General features: G+C 47.3%; 1 protein-coding gene across 2 annotated transcripts in view; it reads right to left on the bottom strand.

Annotated features, from left to right (window-relative positions):
- DYNC2I1 (dynein 2 intermediate chain 1) overlaps positions 1-21,671 on the bottom strand; it is a 135,933-nt gene that overhangs the window by 62,921 nt on the left and 51,341 nt on the right. For both annotated transcript variants that reach the window (XM_073581612.1, XM_073581613.1), the window contains 3 exons: positions 17,525-17,627; positions 14,767-14,896; positions 14,510-14,621 (listed from right to left, as the gene is read on the bottom strand). In XM_073581612.1, coding sequence (XP_073437713.1) covers positions 14,510-14,621; positions 14,767-14,896; positions 17,525-17,627 — 345 coding nt within the window. The remainder of the gene's footprint in view (positions 1-14,509; positions 14,622-14,766; positions 14,897-17,524; positions 17,628-21,671) is intronic.

Below are 21,671 nucleotides of genomic sequence, written 5' to 3'. Positions count from 1 at the left end.
CAAAAGAAGCACCCTGGAGTGCACCAAGGACAAGGTTAAGATCCCATGGATCGGGGACGATAAGGGCGACTCCTTGAAGAAAAGTCTTCACCTGGGAACGAGACTCTAGATTTCATTGTAAAAGAATTGAAAGAGCAGAAACTTGCCCCTTAAGGGTACTGAGTGATAGACCCGAGTTAAGACCTGCTTGTAGAAAACCAAGGATGGAAGGACATAGGAACCAAACTGTTGTCCTCACACCACCTTCCAGTATCTGTGGTAGATACGCGAGGATGCTGCTTTTCTCGCCCTAATTAAGGTCTGAATGATATGATGGGAAAAAACAGCCTCCCTCAGAACTGCGGCCTCAACGGCCATGCCGTTAAACTCAGAGGCTGTGAACTCTGGTGGAAGAGGGGGGCCTTGCGAAAGAAGATCTGGACGTCCATGAGCATGTCTACCAGCTCAGCGTACCAGTCTGGAGCTATCAGGATTACGGGAATCCCTTCTGCCTTTATCTTTTTCACGACTCTTGGAATCAAGGGGAGAGGCGGAAAAAGATAAGGCAGATGGAATTTGGACCACAGGATTACTAAAGCATCGCAATCGATGGTTAGTGGACCCCAGGACTTGGCTACCTACTGAGGAACCTTGCGGTTCATCCGAGAAGCCATCAGGTCGATGTCCGGTGTGTCCTTCTGGCATATCTGGTGGAAAACAGCGGGGCTGAGAGACCACTTGCCCGATATGAGACCCTCACGGCTCAGAAAATCGGCAGCCCAATTTTCCACCCCAGGAATGTGCACTGCTGATATGGTGGGAATGTCACGTTCTGCCCATTGCAGAATCCTTGCTATCTCTATCATAACCCGTTTGCTGTGAGTCCCGCCCTGACAGTTTATGTAGGCCATGGCGGTGGCATTGTCCAACTGTATGCGGACGGCTAGCCTGTGAGGAGCTGTCAACGGCGAAGGGCAAAGAAAACTGCCTTGATATCCAGATTGATGAGGAGAGTGGCTTCTTGGGAATTCCAGCGACCCTGCACTGTGTGATGTAGAAAGACCGTTCCCCAACTGACGAGACTGGCATCGGTGGTGATGACATGCCACCGGAAAGGAAGGAAGGACTTCCCTCGTAGGACTGATGCCGATAGCATCCATCAGGTCAGGGACTGTATCACCTTGAGAGGCAGAAGCACGGGTTGGTCCAGGGAGAAGGTCCTCTTCTCCCAAGCCGACAAGAGGGCCAGCTGAAGAGGATGCATATAAAACTGGGCAAAAGGCACAGCTTCCATTACGGCAATCTTCTTCCCCAGAACTCTCGTGCAGGACTGTAGGGGGAGAGGAGCTGGTCGCTTTAGCATGCGGACCCCCTGGTATTGGGAGAAAACCTTCTCCTTTGGAAGGAAGACACGGGTTTGGGACGTGTCGAACCTCATGCCCAGAAACACCAGGTGCTGTGCTGGGGTCAGGGAGGATTTCTCCTTGTTGACTAGCCAGCCGAGATGGACCAGAGTGTCTAGAGTGATCTGGAGACTCAGGTCACATTCTCGACGGGGCTCCCACTTGATCAGAAGTTCGTCCAAGTAAGGGATTATGAGAAACCCCTTGGAGCGAAGGATGGACATGACCATTGCCATGACCTTTATGAACACGCTGGGGGCAGAGGCCAGGCCGAAGGGAAGGGCCGTGAACTGATAGTAATCCTCCTGGATCACAAACCGTAGGAATCTCTGATGCTGAACACAAACAGGAATGTGAAGATAAGCATCTTGAATGTCTACAGAACAAAGAAATTCTCCCGGTTTCATGGAGGTGATTACCAAATGTAGGGACTCCATCCTGAAATGATGGATCCGAACGTGGTGGCTCAATCGCTTGAGGTCCAAAATCGGACAAAGCGATCCGTCCTTCTTCGGGACTATGAAAAGATTGGAGTAGAACCCACTGTTCGTTCCGGGGAACGGGTACAATTACTCCTGTGCATAATAGGGAAGAGACGGCCTGAAGAAACCCTGCAGCCTGAGACAGATGTCTTGGCGGGCAAGAACAAAATAAACGTCTTCCTGGGGAGGGAAGAAAAGTCGATATTGTAACTGGACGTGACAATCTCTCTGACCCATATAATCAAAAAAACTTGGCACTCAAAAAGGTAGTGATGAGAAAAAAGTTCCATTTTACTGTGCACACGTAAGTTGAACGTTTTCAGTCTACACCCAGAGCTTCATCAGAAACTGTGTGCTTCAGTGTGAGGAGCCCCAGAATCCAGCGCAAGGGAACGCGAGCTGTGTTGCTAGAGAGAGAGCGTTGCAGTATCTCTCTGACCCAGGCATCGTCGACCACCAACAACCAGGCATTCTGGAAGAGAAGAAGCCGGCCTCAAACCCTGGAGAGATTCCAGGGTGGGGGCGACCCGTCACGCCGAGGAGAAGCTAGATTTGAAAGACGGCTTCTTCCTTTCCCCTTGGGAGGAAGGAGCAGTCCTGCTAGGCGGAAGTTACTGAAGCAGAAAAGAGCCAAAAGGAACGAAACTGAAGTTACCTCCTCATTAAAAAGACGTTTCGGCTTGGATTGGGGAAGCGAGGTGCTTTTTCCGTCGGTAGCATCAGAAATTATTTGAGCCTTGGAAGTAAAGGCCAGTAAGGGACTTTTTTGACGGTGGATTTGCATTCCACGCTTTCAACCAAAGAATGTGGCGAATAGCAACGATATTGCTGGTAGCCCTGGCGGAACAACCGGCCATATCCAAGGAAGCGGTCAAAAGATATTTGCCGGCATGGGCAATCTGCTCTGTCAAATCTGCCATCTCATCCAGAGGAGCTGTCGCCAGGATACCCTGGCAAAGCATTCCTGCCAAGACAGACCTGGACTTTACCACCCAGGTGGAGGCAAAAATGGGACAGAAGGAAGGCGTCAGCTGCTTCAAAAGCTGAATAGCCAAGAATTCTGTCTATCCGTAGAATCACTAAGGGATGCACCATCTGGTAGAGACAAGACTGTCTTAGAAGACAGGCGAGAAACCGGCGGATACACATAAGGAGATTCTGCCCATCTACTCTTCCTGACAAAGCGGTAGCAAAACGCGCGTAGGGAGTGGTGTGTGCAGGGGGCAGGAAAGCACCTTTTGGTCAGTGTACACTTTGTATATTACTTTCACTATTGCACTTTATTTTTTGATCTATGACTGATTATTTGAAGAGATGAATGGTTCCTCTCACACTTGCACTTTACCTTGTACTATATGCTCCTTGTGATTATCCACCATAGTGCATATTGACTTCAGTACTTGCAGTATATTGCGCAAACTCTATTTTAATAGTTGTATATCTCTTTTATATGGGTGATAACTATCTTGATTACACATATTGATTGATATGTACAATGATTATACAGAGATCTATTTTTCACCTCTTAGATTGTGTATATATATTACTTTACCAGCCATTTTTGTTTTTTTCCTTGCCCCCTGCATACACATTGCGTTTTTATAACTTTTTCTTATTATATTTTAATGATTTTTTTTTTTTTTTTTAAATTCGTTTATTAAACCATAAGCAGTTTTGCAATACATACATTCAGTACAAAATGTTAAGCCTAGTACAAAATAGATATGTACAATTAGCATGAAGACATGAGGCATAATATGTGCATCAATTGTATGTAAATAAAGCAGACATAATACCAATTGAATCACAATGGTGTTATGTTATTGTACCAGTAATAAAACCTGCCTGGCTTCTAAACTCTACCTACATCTACTAAAACATTAACTATTCTGCAGCCTACTTCTATATAGCAAGCAGTTTATTGTGCGACATCTCCGCTCTGCAAGGTAAAGTGAGGGGAGTTCCATCTCTCCCAAATCTTTTTAAATTTACCCGGGCACCCTCTATTCTGATACAGTGTCCTTTCATATGGGATAATCGAATTTACGAGAGTGATCCCAGGACCCAAGAGAAGGAGTTGAATTCCCCATCCATCGTAGTGCCAGTATCTTTCGTGCCATGAACAGTGTCTCCCATAGAAAAATCCCAACATAATGACCCCACGTCTCCTCATCCCACACTCCAAACAGACCTATCAGCGGTTCGAGGGGAACAGGTGTTTGTACCAAGGATGTTAATAATGACGTCACCCCTCTCCAGAATTGCACAACAACAGGACAGCACCAAATCATATGAATAAAGTCTGCATCCATTGAATGACATCTCAAACATTCCGATGACGGATATCGGCCCATCTTAAAGAGTTGAATTGGGGTCAAATATGATTGATTAATAATGTACAATTGTATCATCCTGTTGTTGGCAGACGGAGACACCCAGATTGGCGACTCCAGAATTTCTTCCCATTCCTCATCCCGTGTATCAGGAATGAGCCTGTCCCATTTCTTCTTAACGGAGTCTATGGCGCATTCTGTCCCCACTGACAACATATATGTATATAGAGAGGAGATGAGACCTTGAAGGCCCTGTGACTTGAGGATCCCTATCAAGGGCAGAGACGAAATGGCATCACTCATATCTAGATTTCTCATATGCGATTGAAAAGCTGACCTTAGTTGTAGATAACGGAAAAACTGGTATCTCGGGACACCGCGATTGACTTGTAATTGCTCAAAGGATATTAAAGTACCATGATTGTATAGATCACCTATCGTAGAGACACCGTACTGAACCCAGAACTCGGCAGATGGATGTTCACGCAGCACCGCGAAGGTAGTCATTATTCCACAGGGGCATTTCAGCTATAACATCGCCAAATCCAACCACCCCCTTAATCTGTCTCCATATCGATCGTGCCAGACGGAGCAGAGGCAGCAGTCTAGGGACATTTATTTTCCTCATTTCTAAAATACCTAGTGGGCAACCAGTCCCTGCAGCATGAAGAAGATGACTCTCAGAATTCGGGAGGTGGCCTCCAGGCATCCATGCACTTAAGGCCTTGGCCTGTCCAGCTAGATAATATAAAAAGAAATTGGGTAATGCTGCCCCCCCTCCCCTCTTGGGCCTCTGTAGAGTGGTCAGCTTTAGTTTAGGCCTGGCTTTCCCCCAAATAAAGGATGTGGTTTGGGAATTTAAATGAGCAAAAAAGGATTTGGGCACCACCACCGCACTATGTTGAAGAAAGTAGTTAAGCTTGGGGAGTAATATCATTTTAATTAAATTAATACGTCCGGCTACAGACAATGGAAGCTTACCCCAGATCGCAAATTTACCCCTAACCGTCTCCAGCAGTGTGTTGTATATTGAGTTGTAGATCAAATTTATTGCCCTTAGAGATATGAACCCCCAAATATTTGAAACTGGTCACGATGGGCAGCAGGGAGAGAGTCTCAAGTCGTGGCATTGGAGCATGGGAAAGAGGCATCAAAGCAGATTTATCCCAATTTATGTAAAGGCCAGAATATTTACTAAATTTATTTATGGTAGTAATCACTCTTGTTAGGGTTTCCTCTGTTTTGTCCATAAATATCACCATATCATCAGCATCATATGGTATCCGTCCGACCCGCTATCTCTATACCAGCGATATCAGGGGATAATCTTATACGAATTGCCAGCGCCTCAATAGCGAGAGCAAAAAGGGCCGGGGAAAGAGGACACCCCTGACGGGTTCCCCTATGCAATGAAAATGATTCAGATATGGAGCTATTTACGATGACCTGGGCCTTGGGCTTCATGTATACGACATTGACCCAGTTTTGGAATCTTTCGCCAAATCCATATCTCTGCAAACATGCACGGAGAAAAGGCCAATCAAGTGAGTTAAAGGCCTTGGCCGCATCTAGTGATGCCAATGCCCATTCATTATCCGGTACCAGAGAACTATATTGGGCCACTGACTGGACACGTCTGATATTTGTGGAAGTGCTCTTACCCGGCATAAAACCCGTCTGATCAGGGTGTACAAGATCCAATATAACTGTATTTACTCTTTTGGCTAAAATTTTTGTAAAAATTTTATAATCCACATTTACTAGTGATATAGGCCTATAAGATCCACAATCCAAAGGGTCCTTCCCCTCCTTTTTTAGAACTATTATACTGGCCTCATAAAAAGACTCCGGCATGCATCCCCCCTCCCAAATCCCACAAAACACTGTCAACAAAAGGGGCGCCAGTATATCCTGATATTTTCTATATAACTCCATAGGAAATCCATCCGGCCCAGGGGCCTTCCCGGAGGCCATGTCTTTTATGGCATCCTCTACCTCCTCCAGAGTAAACTCAGCATCCATATAGGCCTGATGGGAAGGACTTAGCGTGGGAAACTCTATATCTAACAAATAGTCCAAACACTCTGGGCCATCCACATCTGTCTTAGAATTGTACAATGAGCCATAATAGTCAGAAAAGCACTTTAGTATCTCCTCCGTTGAGGAAACCAATGTACCATCTGAATCACGGATCTGTAGAATTGTTTTGGTTGCATTATGCTGTCGTACTAAGTAGGCCAGAAACTTACTCGCCTGATTCCCCATCTCAAAATAAGACTGCCGGGCAAAAAATAATTTACGTTTCGTCTTGGTGTCCGTGTATTGAGCATATAACCTTTGAGCGGTCATCCATTCTATCCTATTACTGTTAGATTGATCCGATATATAGGCTGCCTCCAAGTCCTTCAGATGTCGCTCCATCTCGCCATCTTCCTCCGATGTCACCCGCTTAATGTGAGAAATCGTAGAGGATAGACAACCCCGTAAATAGGCTTTAAGAGCATCCCAAAATATATTAATATTTCGGGGTGGGACGAGATGAAGCAACGTAGCTGATCTATCGTACTATCAGGGGGTGTTATCAACTTCAGCCAAAAAGGGTTCAGCTTCCATGCTATTCTGTTAGTCAATGGCCCATATTTAAGTTTGAGAATGACTGGACCATGATCCGAAACTCCCCTGTTCCCGTGTTTAAATGTCCTCCACCCATGCCGCCAGATCGCTGGATCCAAAAATGTAGTCTATGCGAGACAGAGAGCGTTTAGTGGAGGAATGGCAAGTGTATTCCCTCGTCTCTGGATGGTGCACTCTCCATAGATCTAGCCACCCACTCCCCGCCATGAATTGTGACAGTTGGGATGTGCCCGGGGGGGGGGACCCCACCCTGTATTCCATCGCCCAGTCTCAATTTATCAAGATGGCTATTCATGACCAGATTAAAATCTCCCATACAGATGACATGTGCGTCTGGGTAACTTAAAGCGAAGCTCAATGCCTTCTGGATAATTGATATATTGGCTGGAGGGGGATTGTAAATACAAAGGATGACGTATTTCCGAGAGTCAATCAGCGCATGAACAAACACAAATCGTCCCTCGGGGTCTTGCCGGGCTTCCCTGACCTCCCACCGAACATCCTTATGAATTAATAGAGAAACTCCCCTTGAGTAGCTGGTGTGAAAAGAATGCATAAACCACTGCACCCACGGTTTTTGCACCCACCGAACTGTATCCCTGGTCAGATGCATCTCTACTAGGGTCAATATGTGAGGACGGTATTGTCTGACCTGTGAGAATACCTTAATTTTCTTGCGAGGGGTTTTTATGCCCCTCACATTCCAGGTCATACAAATCAGCTCAGAACCCTTTACCATCCATTCAAATATGGTGTATAATGGTGCCCGAGCCAGGTGCAGAGAGTCCACACAGATAGCAGAATTTGACGTCGGCTGCAGCCTCTATCTAAACAACAACAAACATAAAAAAACTTTTAAAAAAGAAAAAGCAAAAGCAATGCAGGAACCTAGTAACATAGGCGTACAGTCTTACGCCCCCAACAGAAAATGAACAAGGGGATACCATCACTGAGCACAGTGTCCGGTATAGCTGGTATCTGGGAACTCGCCGGGAGAGCTCCAATTACACCTTTGGTTGAAAGGATCCGAAATAACAGTCGCCCCATTAGGACTCCCTCGCAGGGGTTCCCCCATGGGACCGCAGCCATTCAGTCGCTTCCGCCGGATCCGTAAAAAATACAGAAGAACCCTCATGGACAACTCGGAGCCGGGCTGGATATATCACAGAATATACAATGTTCCTGTCTCTGAGTCGCTTCTTGACCTCGAAGAACTGCGCCCGCTGTTTCTGCAGCTCCACGGAGAAGTCCGGAAAGATGGAAAAGACAACATTATTGAATTTAATAGGACTTTTCAGGCGCGCCAGACGTAAGATGGTGTCTCTGTCCTTGCAGTTGAGCAGGCGTGCCAGGAATGGTCGAGGTGGGGCCCCCGGAGGCAGGGGTCTTGTAGGGACCCTGTGAGCTCTTTCAACGGCGAACACTGAGGAGAATTCGTCCCCTAAGGAGGTCTTAAGCCAATCCTCCAGAAACTGCTCAGGATGCTGACCTTCCGAGCGCTCAGGCAGTCCAACAATAAGTATATTATTCCTGTGCATTCTGTTTTCTAAATCATCCGCCTTTTGCTTCCAGGCATTCACGGAGCCCGCCACCTTCGTTAATTTAGCCTCCATAGGTGTAATGGTATCTTCCACCCTGGACACCCTCGTCTCCACCTCCGTAATGCGTCCCTTCATGGCCTGCATATCCTGACGGAGTCTCCCCACCTCTGTATAAACATCCTCAATTTTCTCTGTCAGGGATGTCCTGGTCAATGAGATAGCCTGCATCAACTGTGCAGACGCTTGTTTAAGGGTCAATTCTTCCTGATCCGTCTCCTCCTCACCCCCAGAAGGGCGATTTTTGCACTGAATTTGAGAGGATGTGCTCCTATTGTGCCGCGCACTTTCAGCGGGGTCAGGTCTAGCAAACTCCTTTAATTTTTCTGCCGCTCCCGGCCCCTTAAGTCGGCTCATGATTGTCTGCAGTGCGGCTGATAAAACAAATTAAGGTGTGCAATCCAGGTATTGCCCACTACAGATGGGTATCACAGCGGGCTGGTAACAGTTAATTGTGAATCAAACTACAGAGGGACGTTTGAGGGATTACCAGGGCAGCAGCAAGGCACAGTCCAGATGATCTTTATGGCCCGGGGAGGGAGGGGGGAGGGGGTCCCGCAGAGGCAGCTGCAGTGAGAGAGGGTGCACAAAGCCTCCCTTAATGATGGCGCCAGCTGGTAGTGAGTAGATAGGCAGAGAGGGATACCGCGCAGGGGCCCGTTTCCCAGGGCACTCACCTCGCGCTCCCCCGGATTGTCAGTCAGATTTCTTCTCTGCCCGGCGGCGGTGCAGCAGTGGGAAGCCGGCGCTGCAGCTCTCAGCAGTTGAGCTGCGCGCCCAAGATGGCCGCCGCCTCGTGGGAGAACCAGCCGCCCGCTCTTATCTCCCCCGTCGCCCGCTCTCAGGATCCGTCTCCCGACCTGCCACAAAGCGCCCAAGGGGTCCCAGCGTCCGAGGGAGGTCCAGCCAGCAGCAGGTGAGCCGCCAGAAAAAGGTCTAGGGACCAGGATATGGCAGGATTATGAGGAGCTCTCTCCACTAGCGTCCTCTCCCTGTCACGGCATAGCCACGCCCCCATTTTAATGATATTTTACTACTAAGGCAGATACATGAAGCTGCAACCCATAATCACGTCCTTGTTATGGGGGACATTAACTACCCGGATATTAACTGGGAAACAGAGACCTGCGAAACCCATAAAGGCAACAGGTTTCTGCTAATAGCCAAGAATAATTATCTTTTACAATTGGTGCAGAATCCAACCAGAGGAGCAGCACTTTTAGACCTAATACTATCTAACAGGCCTGACAGAATAACAAATCTGCAGGTTGTTGGGCATCTAGGAAATAGCGACCATAATATTGTACAGTTTTACTTGTCTTTCGCTAGGGGGACATGTCAGGGAGTCACAAAAACACTGAACTTTAGGAAGGCAAAGTTTGACCAGCTTAGAGATGCCCTTAATCTGGTTGACTGGGACAACATCCTCAGAAATAAGAATACAGAAAATAAATGGGAAATGTTTAAGAACATCCTTAATAGGCACTGTAAGTGGTTTATACCTTGTGGGAATAAAAGGACAAGAAATAGGAAAAACCCAATGTGGCTAAACAAAAAAGTAAGAGGGGCAATTAACAGTAAAAATAAAGCATTTAAACTACTAAAGCAGGATGGCATCGTTGAAGCTCTAAAAAACTATAAGGAGAAAAATTCTTTATCTAAAAAAATAAATAAAGCTGCCAAAAAGGAAACAGAGAAGCACATTGCTAAGGAGAGCAAAACTAATCCCAAGCTGTTCTTCAACTATATCAATAGTAAAAGAAACAAAAGTGAAAGTGTAGGCCCATTAAGAAATTGTGAGGAAAGTATGGTTGTAGATGATGAGGAAAAAGCTAATATATTAAACACCTTCTTCTCCACGGTATTCACGGTGGAAAATGAAATGCTAGGTGAAATGCAGAGAGACAAAGAAAACCCTATATTAAGGGTCACCAATCTAACCCAAGAAGAGGTGCAAAACCGGCTAAATAAGATTAAAAAAGATAAATCTCCGGGTCCGGATGGCATACACCCACGAGTACTAAGAGAACTAAGTAATGTAATAGACAAACCATTATTTCTTATATTTAGAGACTCTATAGTGACGGGGTCCGTTCCACAGGACTGGCGCATAGCAAATGTGGTACCAATATTCAAAAAGGGCTCTAAAAGTGAACCTGGAAATTATAGGCCAGTAAATCTAACCTCTATTGTTGGTAAAATATTTGAAGGGTTTCTGAGGGATGTTATTCTGGATTATCTCAATGAGAATAACTGTTTAACGCCATAGCAGCATGGGTTTATGAGGAATCGCTCCTGTCAAACCACTCTAATCATTTCTTATGAAGAGGTAAGCTATAGACTGGACCAAGTTGAGTCATTGGATGTGGTATATCTTGATTTTTCCAAAGCGTTTGATTCTGTGCCACACAAGAGGTTGGTACACAAAATGAGAATGCTGGGTCTGGGGGAAAATGTGTGTAAATGGGTAAGTAACTGGCTTAATAATAGAAAGCAGAGGGTAGTTATAAATGGTAGATTCTCTAACTGGGTCGCTGTGTTGGGACCTATTCTCTTCAACATATTTATTAACGATCTGGTAGACGGTTTGCACAGTAAAATATCGATATTTGCAGATGGTACAAAACTATGTAAAGCAGTCAATACCAGAGAAGATAGTATTCTGCTATAGATGGATCTGGATAAGTTGGGAACTTGGGCAGATGCAGTTTAACAATGATAAATGTAAGGTTATACACATGGGAAGAAGGAATCAATATCACCATTACACACTGAACGGTAAATCACTGGGTAAATCTGACATGGAGAAGGACTTGGGGATCCTAGTTAATGATAAACTTACCTGGAGCAGCCAGTGCCAGGCAGCGGCTGCCAAGGCAAACAGGATCTTGGGGTGCATTAAAAGAGGTCTGGATACACATGATGAGAGCATTATACTGCCTCTGTACAAATCTCTGGTTAGACCGCACATGGAGTACTGTGTACAGTTTTGGGGACCGGTGCTCAGGAAGGATATAATGGAACTAGAGCGGGTACAAAGGATGGCAACAAAATTAATAAAGGGGATGGGGGAACTACAATACCCAGAGAGATTAGCAAAATTAGGATTATTTAGTCTAGAAAAAAGACGACTGAGGGACGATCTAATAACCATGTATAAGTATATAAGGGGACAATGCAAAAATCTCTTCAAAGATCTGTTTATACCAAGGAATGTGACGGTCACAAGGGGCATTCTCTGCGTCTGGAGGAGAAAAGGTTTCACCACCAACATAGAAGAGGATTCTTTACTGTTAGGGCAGTGAGAATCTGGAATTCCCTGCCTGAGGAGGTGGTGATGGCGAACTCTGTCGAAGGGTTCAAGAGAGGCCTGGATGTCTTCCTGGAGCGTAACAATATTGTATCTTACAGTTATTGTTAGGTGCTTTAGAACGACGTAGATCTGGGGATTTATTCCGACAGAATTTTATAGGCTGAACTAGATGGCCTAATGTCTTTTTTTGGCCTTACTAACTATGTTACTATGATAACAAGAATAAAATCGCTTTTTGCAACATCATGTCTGTTTTGCCTTTAAATGATACTATATGTCTTGAGATCTTTTTTGTGGTATATCGAATAAAATAATTCATTTTTTATTTGCACTTTGATTGTATTTTTGTTTGGGCTATATTCTATAATAGATAATCGGAGTATATATACATTTTCAGTATACTATTGGTATTTCTTTTCCGTATAGGTATCCTCCCATCTACCAACAAGGTCTGGGCTAAAAGGATAGAGAATATCTAGCTGCTTCCTTCCTGGGAAGCGCTTGTCAGGGTATTCCCAGTGTTTGGACATAATCCCATCAAATTCCCTGTGATTCCGCAAATGATGTTCTACCCGGTTGAAGGAGACGGAGTGCTCCTGAACAGGTGCCTCATCGAGTTTGGGTAATTTGACCATATCCTGCATCCTTTAGGTCAGACTAAAAGTATCAGACAGACTGGGAATCTACATCCCCACATCCAACCCAAAAGCCGCCTCTGAGGAGGAGGTATGGGGGTGGGGGGTGGGAAGATGCATCCAGGAGGATGCAGAGGGACCTGGAGAATTGGAGGAAGAACCGGAAAGAGCTCGCTTGCTTTGCCTTGTGCCCGATTTGTCCCTATGAAGGTCGTGGTCAGGTGCGTGCGAATCACCGTGAAAGGCGTTCGGAGCACTGGTGGCATTGGACAAACATGGAAGTCGTTTCAGGACCTGGACCAGGGACTGTCAAACTTTAGTCAGGTTGGAGACCGACTGTGACATGGCAACAGCCCACTCCTGAAGGAGAGGAGTGCTCTCACCCCGGGCGTTAGAGGGCTCCTGCGGGGCATACATGGCGAAAAGGCTGCAGGACAGGCAGAAAGGGGAGGACTTGCCTGAAGACCACTTTCTTTTGCAAAGGCCACAGGCATAGTGAATCACAGTGGGTTTAGAGGGGCGAGAAAAAGCCTCTCTAGGGATAGGCATAAGGTGAGCCTTTGGGATACTGCTGTGGAGGAGCCAGACAAAAAAAAAAAAAAAGAACAGAGCCTACACGATGCCAGCGACGAACAGCAGAAGGAACTGTGGAAGCTGTATCCCCCTTTATGCAGAGTATCCGCAGGTCTGCAGAGAGAGCAGGATATTGCGGTGTCCCTCGTGTGCAGAGCGCCAGCAGGTCTGCAGAGCACGCAGCGGTATGCAGTCTCCTCGGTTTGTCCCACAGCGCTGCAATCGGTCAGCAAAAGAGAAAGCAAGCGTCCTATTGGTTGACGTACTGGGGGCATGAACAGTCAGGTCAATCTGCCGGCCGGCGAAAACAAAGGTCCCCCCGAATGGCTGACAAGCCGAGGGCGTGAACAGCCAGGAAGGAGAAGCTCCATGACAAGAGCGGAAAAAGTGCACCATAAAAAAAAAAAAAAAAAACGCGCGCTGCGGGGGTATGGGGGTATGGCCCGACTCAAATGAAGTGGAGGAAGATGCCTCCTAATGGACAAAAAGACCACGCGATTTAAAAGGTGACTGGCTAAAGGAAGACAGGAAAGGGGTGCAGCCAGCAAAGGGAGGGGGAGTGTCCACAAGTGCTGAGCCCGAGCCTGGGAAAAATCCATACCACTAACTGTCCAGAAGGGACAGCGTACCCCGGGATGACACCTGCCGCTGTGGAGGGAGACATACCTGCGGCGAGTCCCGGTCCCTCTGCAGCGATGAGGATCCCACCAGGAGCCCTCGGGTGGGAGACGGTCGCTGGAATCCGGAATCCTCCTTCCCGCACCGTCTCCAGACAGTGTAGAAGACGGCATCAACCCCTTATGAGAAAGGGGGAGGCCACCACTGGTGACCACCGTCTTCCTCCCAGCCCTCTCTGACGAGAGGGGTGGGGTGGGGAAAAGACAAAGGACCGGCCACCGGGAATGACCCGTAAAGGTGACAGGGGATTAGGTCCTGCCTGCGGGCCGGAGAGTGGACGATGTGGGTGACACCACACTGCTCTCTCAGTCGCATAAGTACGCATAAGTATGGGAAAACAAGGTGAGAAATTACACCCTGTTACCCTAAGAAGAAGAACCTGAAAGACAAAGGGAAAATGTTAATAAACACAAACAGGGAGCCTGAAAAGGAAAATGCCGATCTGGTAACAGATCCAGGTCCGCCTCCTACAGACACTAAGCTTAAACTGAAGGCTTTGAGCCAGTTGGTGGGTGTATACTGCTGAGGAGGAGCTATTTTCCTTTTTTGCCTAGTGTCAGGCTCCTATCGACAGCAGCATACACCCATGGTTACCTGTGTCCCCCAATGAAGCGATAAAGAAAATCCAGCAATCCCAAATAGAAAAAAATATATGTTAAAACTTCACATTTAATAAAAAAAAAAAAAAAATCCATCTTGAACGAGGATATAATGGCGGAGTAAATAAGGGGTTGGGTGGGGGGACTATAAAATATACACAGGTGACACATTTCAAACCACGCTGGTTCTGGATCATAACATTCCTTTTTATTCTAATATACAGTATATATATCTCTTTACAGAAGAAAATAAATTTTAATAATTACTATAGTTGATGTTACCTCCGCACACAACAGTGCCCTCCCCTGGATGCTGGGTCCACTTTTCTTCAAAATCTATTTCTTCAGTCTGAATTTCTCGGTCTACAGCATCTTCGTTACATTGAACATAAGCCTGAAATAATGAGATAAGTGGCTGAGACTTTTCATTATAAATGCCGCCATTTAATGGTGCTTACAGCAAATGTACGGTATATCACAAGCGCGGTATGAGTTTTGAATCATTTTTTTTTTTTTTTAGACCTGCTATTACTATGTACCTGCTTTGTATTGGTCTTTCCGAAATTCCGGATGTACATTTCATACTCTTTCACAGGAGGCAGATCCAGTAAAGAAAAAGTGGAGGAAAAATCTAGGTCGACGAGTCGGAGGATTTCTAAGCTGCGTATTCTTAAGTAAAATAATAATATACAAACATATTTAATGTACAGCTGGAGACAATATAAAGCCAAAGTAGAAGTAATGCCAAACGTGGAAATTGTCTAATAGATTTGTACAGAGACTTAATCATTGCCTAGGAATCTGATAGCCAAGATTTTATCCACAGCCAAACAATAAGGCTGTGTTTCCTGTTACCTATGCAAACATATGCACTGCACCTAACTAGTACAGGATCTCCTTAAATATTTTTAACTTAGTGACTCTGTGGGACTTTCACTTTTTTTACTTTGATCACAGGTATAATGCTTTGCAGCTATTCTTGTGCCGCTCAGCTGTCAGTGACTGTGGGCGCTGAACTGTCACTGCTAGTGTACATGCAGTGACAGCTTAAAGTCATGACGAACATAGCACATCATGATGCAGGAATTGACATAGTTTCACACGGTGCTAGCAGTGACATCACGACAGTTTCCGCTGTTCATCATCTAGCTCACACTGAACTGAGAATGGGACAGCTGCCAGTGATCTATGATGTTACCGCTCGCCATTGAAGCTGCGTCGCAAGCTCAGCTCAGTGTGTCCTGGATTCAGGGTTGAGCGGTCAACATCATCCTCTGCTCAGCCATGTAATCCAGATGTAGCAGAGCTGGACTTCTTCATGGGACAAATGGATTGTCATTGGAGAGGTGGGGAATATAGTTTTTTATTATTTTCATTTGTACAGTAATAAGTTGGAAAAAGAGGGTGGGGTGTGTTTATTACAAATAAATGAGTCTGTGTCTTTCTTTCAATAACATTATTCTGGCTGCGTATTTTTTTAATATGACAATGGGGTTAGTAATGGGGGTATCTTATAGATGCCTCTCCATTACTAACCCCTGGGCAGCCATAAAACAGCTGACATCAAGCCCAACCCTATTACCAGAGAAGAAGAAGAAGAGCGAAGCCAAGTGTCAGATTTAGTGCATCTTATGGATGCGAAAATTCCTGGGGCGGCTAAGGGCTGATGTTGGTAGCTGATGTTGCCCCCCCAAGGCAATATCCCGAGCCCTTTCCCAGGCTATTAATATCAGCCCACAGCTGTCTGTTTAGCCTTTGCTGGTTAGAATTTATAGGTGGACCCTAAGTAATTTTTTTGGGGGGTCCCCGTAAACTAACCAGTAAAGGCTAAGCAAACAGCTGTGAGCTGTTATTGATATCTTGAGAACCTTATTGGATATTGTCCCTTTTCACAGATTATTAATATCATCAGCACCCATCTGTGGGCTTTCCCCCTCCTGGTTATGAAAATTACATGGAAGCCCATGCCATTTTATTTTTATTATTTATTTTACACACAATATACACAGCGGGTGCTGAATACAACTCCCATCATTATTGCCTGGTCTCGCTAATCTTAGGTGACAATTATGAGAGCTGCCTTCAGCACCCGGAGTTTTGCCGTTGGACACATGGTCAGTGGAAACACATTGATATGTGCACAGATTCATTCATTTGAATTAGGTGAGTGTCTCCGGTACGTGTGAAAACTGTCACACTGAGACACCGAGATGTGAAGGAGGCCTAAGAATGCCTCAGCAAGGACTTCTAGAAGATGCCAATACTAGTTGGTGCTAAGTGCTCATGCTAAAAAGTGCTCACATCTACAGGCTCAGTCACCCAACTACGGGCTCCCCCTTCCAACTTCAGGCTCCCTCTCCCTACTACGGGGCTCCCGCTCCCAACTACGGGGCTCCCCATCAAAACAATGGGGCTCCCCCTCCCAACTAAAGAGCTCCTCCTCCCCCAACCATGGGCTCCTTCTTTCTATTATGGGCTCTCATTCCCAACTATGGGCTCCCTTCCCCTACTACAGGCTCTCACTCCCAACTATGGGCTCCCTCTCCCAACTACGGGCTCCCACTCCCAACTACGGGCTCCCTCCAGCTACTACAGGCTCCCACTCCCAACTACGGGCTCCCTCCAGCTACTACAGGCTCCCACTACCAACTACAGGCTCTCTCCCCCTACTACAGGCTCCCATTACCAACTACCGGCTCCCTCCCCCTACTACAGGCTCCCACTCCCAACTAAGGGCTCCCTCCCCCTACTACAGGCTCCCACTCCCAACTACGGGCTCCCTCCAGCTACTAAAGGCTCCCACTCCCAAATACAGGCTCCTTCCAGCTACTACAGGCTCCCACTCCCAACTACGGGCTCCCTCTCCCAACTACGGGCTCCCACTCCCAACTACAGGCTCCCTCCAGCTACTACAGGCTCCCACTCCCAACTACGGGCTCCCTCCAGCTACTACAGGCTCCCACTACCAACTACGGGCTCTCTCCCCCTACTACAGGCTCCCATTACCAACTACCGGCTCCCTCCCCCTACTACAGGCTCCCACTCCCAACTACGGGCTCCCGCCCCCTACTACAGGCTCCCACTCCCAACTACGGGCTCCCTCCCCCTACTACAGGCTCCCACTCCCAACTAAGGGCTCCCTCCCCCTACTATGGACTTTCTCTCCTAACTATGCAAGGTGAATTTTGCAAAGAGCAATGTTAACTTTCTAATTGTTCTTTTTTAGCAGGATGACAGTCACAGTTATAAAGTCCTCATCTGCCATAAGCTATTTGGTTAAAAGTCATAAATACATACTTCTGCTTGTTTGAGATTTGGCCACTAACTTGACGCTTTTTTGCAGATCCAAAATCTATAAATGTTCCTCGCTGAGAACTCCTTCTTGGAGTGGAACTTCGCCCTACAAATAAACATAAGAAAGTTTTGAGTGCAATAGTCAAAAACTGTCTGCACTGTTTGACACACTAGTAGCAAACTATAAAACTCTAACAATGGGGGATTCATGAATTTGACAAGAATTATTTATGGTGCATGTGTGTTAGGTGTTAGGATCAGCAACCGTTTTGCTGTTAACGTTTTTCATTTTAGTCATGCTGGCGTCAAATTTTATATAGAAAGCCACCTTGACGAAAATATTCTCTATGAAGATTTACGCTTGCTAAGGGACTGCAAAATTTGCAATAATTATTTGCATGATTAAAAATGGAGCCACGGAACAAAATGACAAATTGTACACTTCAGAATGGTTCCAGGGAGAGCAGTGTACTGTCTACAAGACTTTTTGCACCTGAATAACATGGCTTTGCATTTTTAATAAGCCATGTGAATGTGGAGACTATGTTAATAGGAAAATCCCTTTAAGGCAGAGGTGCACTACCTACGGCCAGGAGACCACTTGCAGCTCTTGATGAGATTCTATAAGGTCCTCAATTTTCTGGTCACTCACATGCATTGTTCACATCAAAAAGAAGAGTAGTGGCATTGGGGTTGATGTTTTTGGTGCACTGTGCAGCTATTTGTAGGAGCCCCCATATAGAAAGTATAGAGCACCCTACTCCTTTCTAGGCAGCCACACATCACTCAGCTGGGGTGGCCATTTATGAGTGCTGTTCTCTTTAGTGAGGCCTGATGTAGTGCTATGTACATAAACTACAATGAACAATGCTGTATCCATGATCGCTTCCTTTTTGGAGCACAGATGAGACAATCCCACGAGTGGAAGTCCTGGAAATGGACCCTGCACCTATTTTATGGCACAAAAACAGGATTTTTTGGGTTGCTAACCGTAAAATCTGTTTCTCGGAGCCTTCATTGGGGGACACAGAGACCATGGGGTGTATGCTGCTGCCACTAGGAGGCTGACACTATGCACAAAAAAGGTTAGCTCCTCCTCCGCCGTATACACCCCACCGACCGGCAGGAAATTCCTCAGTTAGTGAGAAAGCAGTAGGAGAAGTAACGGAATAGATTGAAAACAGAACGAACAACTCAACTGTAACCAATCGACAAACATAAGAACAGGAGTTGTAGAACATGGGAGGGTGCTGTGTCCCCCAATGAAGGCTCCGAGAAACAGATTTTACGGTAAGCAACCCAAAAAATCCTGTTTTCTCGTTCGCCTTATTGGGGGACACAGAGACCATGGGACGTCCCAAAGCAGTCCCTGGGGTGGGAAACAAACTTCCATCAGGCCAGTGGACTCACCACCGCGGCCTGCAGAATCCTTCTACCTAGGCTGGCGTCCGCCGAAGCGTAGGTGTGGACCCTGTAGAATTTCACAAAAGTGTGAACCGAAGACCACGTTGCAGCTTTGCAAAGCTGCAGCGCGGAGGCTCTGTGGCGCACTGCCCAGGAGGCACCCACCGCCCGGGTAGAGTGCGCTCTGATCCCTGAAGGAGCTGCACGATGCTTGACCCGGTATGCCTCCAAAATTGCCGATCTGATCCAGCGAGCAATAGTGGCCTTTGAGGCTGGGTGACCTTTCCTTGCACCGTCTGGAATGATAAACAGAGAGTCTGACTTCCGCAAGGAAGATGTCCTGGCTAGATAGACTCTCAATGCCCTGACCAGGTCCAGCTTGTTCAAGGATCGCTCCAGAGGATGAGCTGGGCTCGGGCAGAAGGATGGCAGAACAATGTCCTCATTGAGGTGAAACGAAGATACCACCTTCGGAAGTAAAGAGGGCGGAGGCCGCAGAACTACCTTGTCCTGATGAAGTACCAAAAAGGGATAGCGGCAAGAAAGGGCCGCTAATTCTGACGCACGTCGGATGGAAGTAATGGCCACCAGAAAGGCCACCTTCCAAGAAAGGAGGGCAAGGGAAACATCCCTGAGAGGTTCAAAAGGAGGACCTTGCAGAACCCCAAGAACGAAATTAAGATCCCAAGGATCCACGGGCGCTCGGTACGGAGGAACCGTGTGAGCCACACCCTGAAGAAAGGTTTTGACCTGGGGCCGGGAGGCCAGCGTCTTCTGAAATAAAATGGACAGTGCCGAAACTTGACCTTTCAAGGAACTGAGAGCAAGCCCCGCATCCAGCCCTGTCTGAAGAAACGCCAGAACAGAAGGAAGCGAAAAAACCATGGCCGCGATGTCATTGGCCTCACACCAGGAGAAATAGGCTTTCCAAGTACGGTAATAGATCTTGGAAGAGGAAGGCTTTCTGGCGCGGATCATGGTATGAATCACTCGGTCAGAGAATCCTGCCCGTTTCAAAACCTCGGTCTCAACAGCCACGCCGTTAAATTGAGCGACCGAGAATTGGGGTGGCAAATCGGGCCTTGCGACAGCAGATCTGCCCTGTCGGGAAGCTTCCAGGGGGCGTCCGCGAGAAGGTTGACAATGTCCGCGAACCAAGACCTTCTGGGCCAATTCGGGGCGATGAGGACGACTGGAATCCCTTCTGCCTTGATTTTCTTCAACAGCTTGGGAAGAAGAGGCAGGGGAGGGAACAGGTAGGGGAGCTCGAACTGTGACCAAGGAACGGCCAGAGCGTCGGCGCCCACTGCCAGGGGGTCCCGAGACCTGGACACGAATTGTGGTACCTTCCTTTTGAGGCGAGACGCCATGAGGTCTACGTTCGGGGTTCCCCACCGACGGCAGAGCAGATGAAACACCTCCGGATGTAGGGACCATTCCCCTGCCGCGAGACCCTCGCGGCTTAGAAAATCGGCGGCCCAGTTGTCCACGCCGGGAATGTGAACTGCGGAAATTGTTGGAACAAAGGTCTCTGCCCATTGAAGAATTCTGGACACTTCCGCCAGGGCTGAGACACTCCGTGTCCCCCCTTGTCGGATGATATACGCCACCGCTGTGGCATTGTCTGTTTGAATCCTGACAGGCAGGCCCTTGAGGCGCCGTTCCCAGTGGACGAGAGCCAGAAGGATCGCTCGTATCTCTAGGACATTGATCTGCAGAGCTGATTCCTGAGTCGACCATCGACCCTGAACAGTGATTGCGGAACACTGCACCCCAGCCGATGAGGCTGGCGTCCTTTGTGCCAATCTGGGAAGAAAGGACCGCCCCGAGAGAATGAGGGGAGACGTCAACCACGAGTTGAGAGACCGCTTGATCCGGCATGAAAGACGAACCGGACGATCCAGAGACAGAGCCGACCTGTTCCACCTGGACAAAATGGCCTGCTGGAGGGGCCTGGCGTGAAACTGGGCAAAGGGAACTGCCTCTATTGCTGCCACCATCTTCCCCAGAATCCTCATGGCTGTCCTGAGAGATGAAAACCGTGCGATCTGTAGTGATCGGACGCCCTGCTGCAGGGAAAGAATCTTGTCTTGTGGGAGAAATACCCTTGACCGACGAGTGTCGAAAAGAAGGCCCAGAAACACAAGACGTTGAGTAGGGATCAGACAGGACTTTTTCCGGTTGACGATCCACCCAAAACTGGACAGGGTGTTTAGAACGATCGCCACACTTAGGCGGGCCTGATGAAAGGAGGGAGCCTTGATCAGAATATCGTCGAGATACGGAAAAAGAGTAAGACCTCTGATCCTCAACAAGGCCATCAACGCCGCCATAATCTTCGTGAAGACCCTGGGAGCGGTGGCGAGCCCAAAAGGGAGCACGACGAACTGATAATGTTCGTGGTGAATCGCAAACCACAGGAACTTCGGATGTCCGGGAAATATGGGCACGTGTAGATAGGCATCTTGGATGTCTATGGAACACATGAATTCCTGCTCCTTCATGGAGGCAATCACCGAGCGAACCGACTCCATCCGGAAGTGGCGGAGGCGAACTCTCTTGTTGAGTAACTTGAGATCCAAGATGAGTCGAACCGCCCCGTCCTTTTTCGGCACCACAAACAGGTTTGAATAAAACCCTGTGAATCGTTCCGATTCAGGAACGAGCACAATCACCCTGGAGCTGAGGAGAGAGGCGATGGCCGAACCGAACCCCGGGATCAAGGCAGGATCCCGTGGCGGACGGG

Source organism: Dendrobates tinctorius, unplaced genomic scaffold, assembly GCF_039654945.1.
Source record: "Dendrobates tinctorius isolate UK_male_01 unplaced genomic scaffold, ASM3965494v1 ptg000070l, whole genome shotgun sequence".
Taxonomy (NCBI): Eukaryota; Metazoa; Chordata; class Amphibia; order Anura; family Dendrobatidae; genus Dendrobates; species Dendrobates tinctorius.
This window is presented reverse-complemented; position numbering and strand designations above follow the sequence as displayed.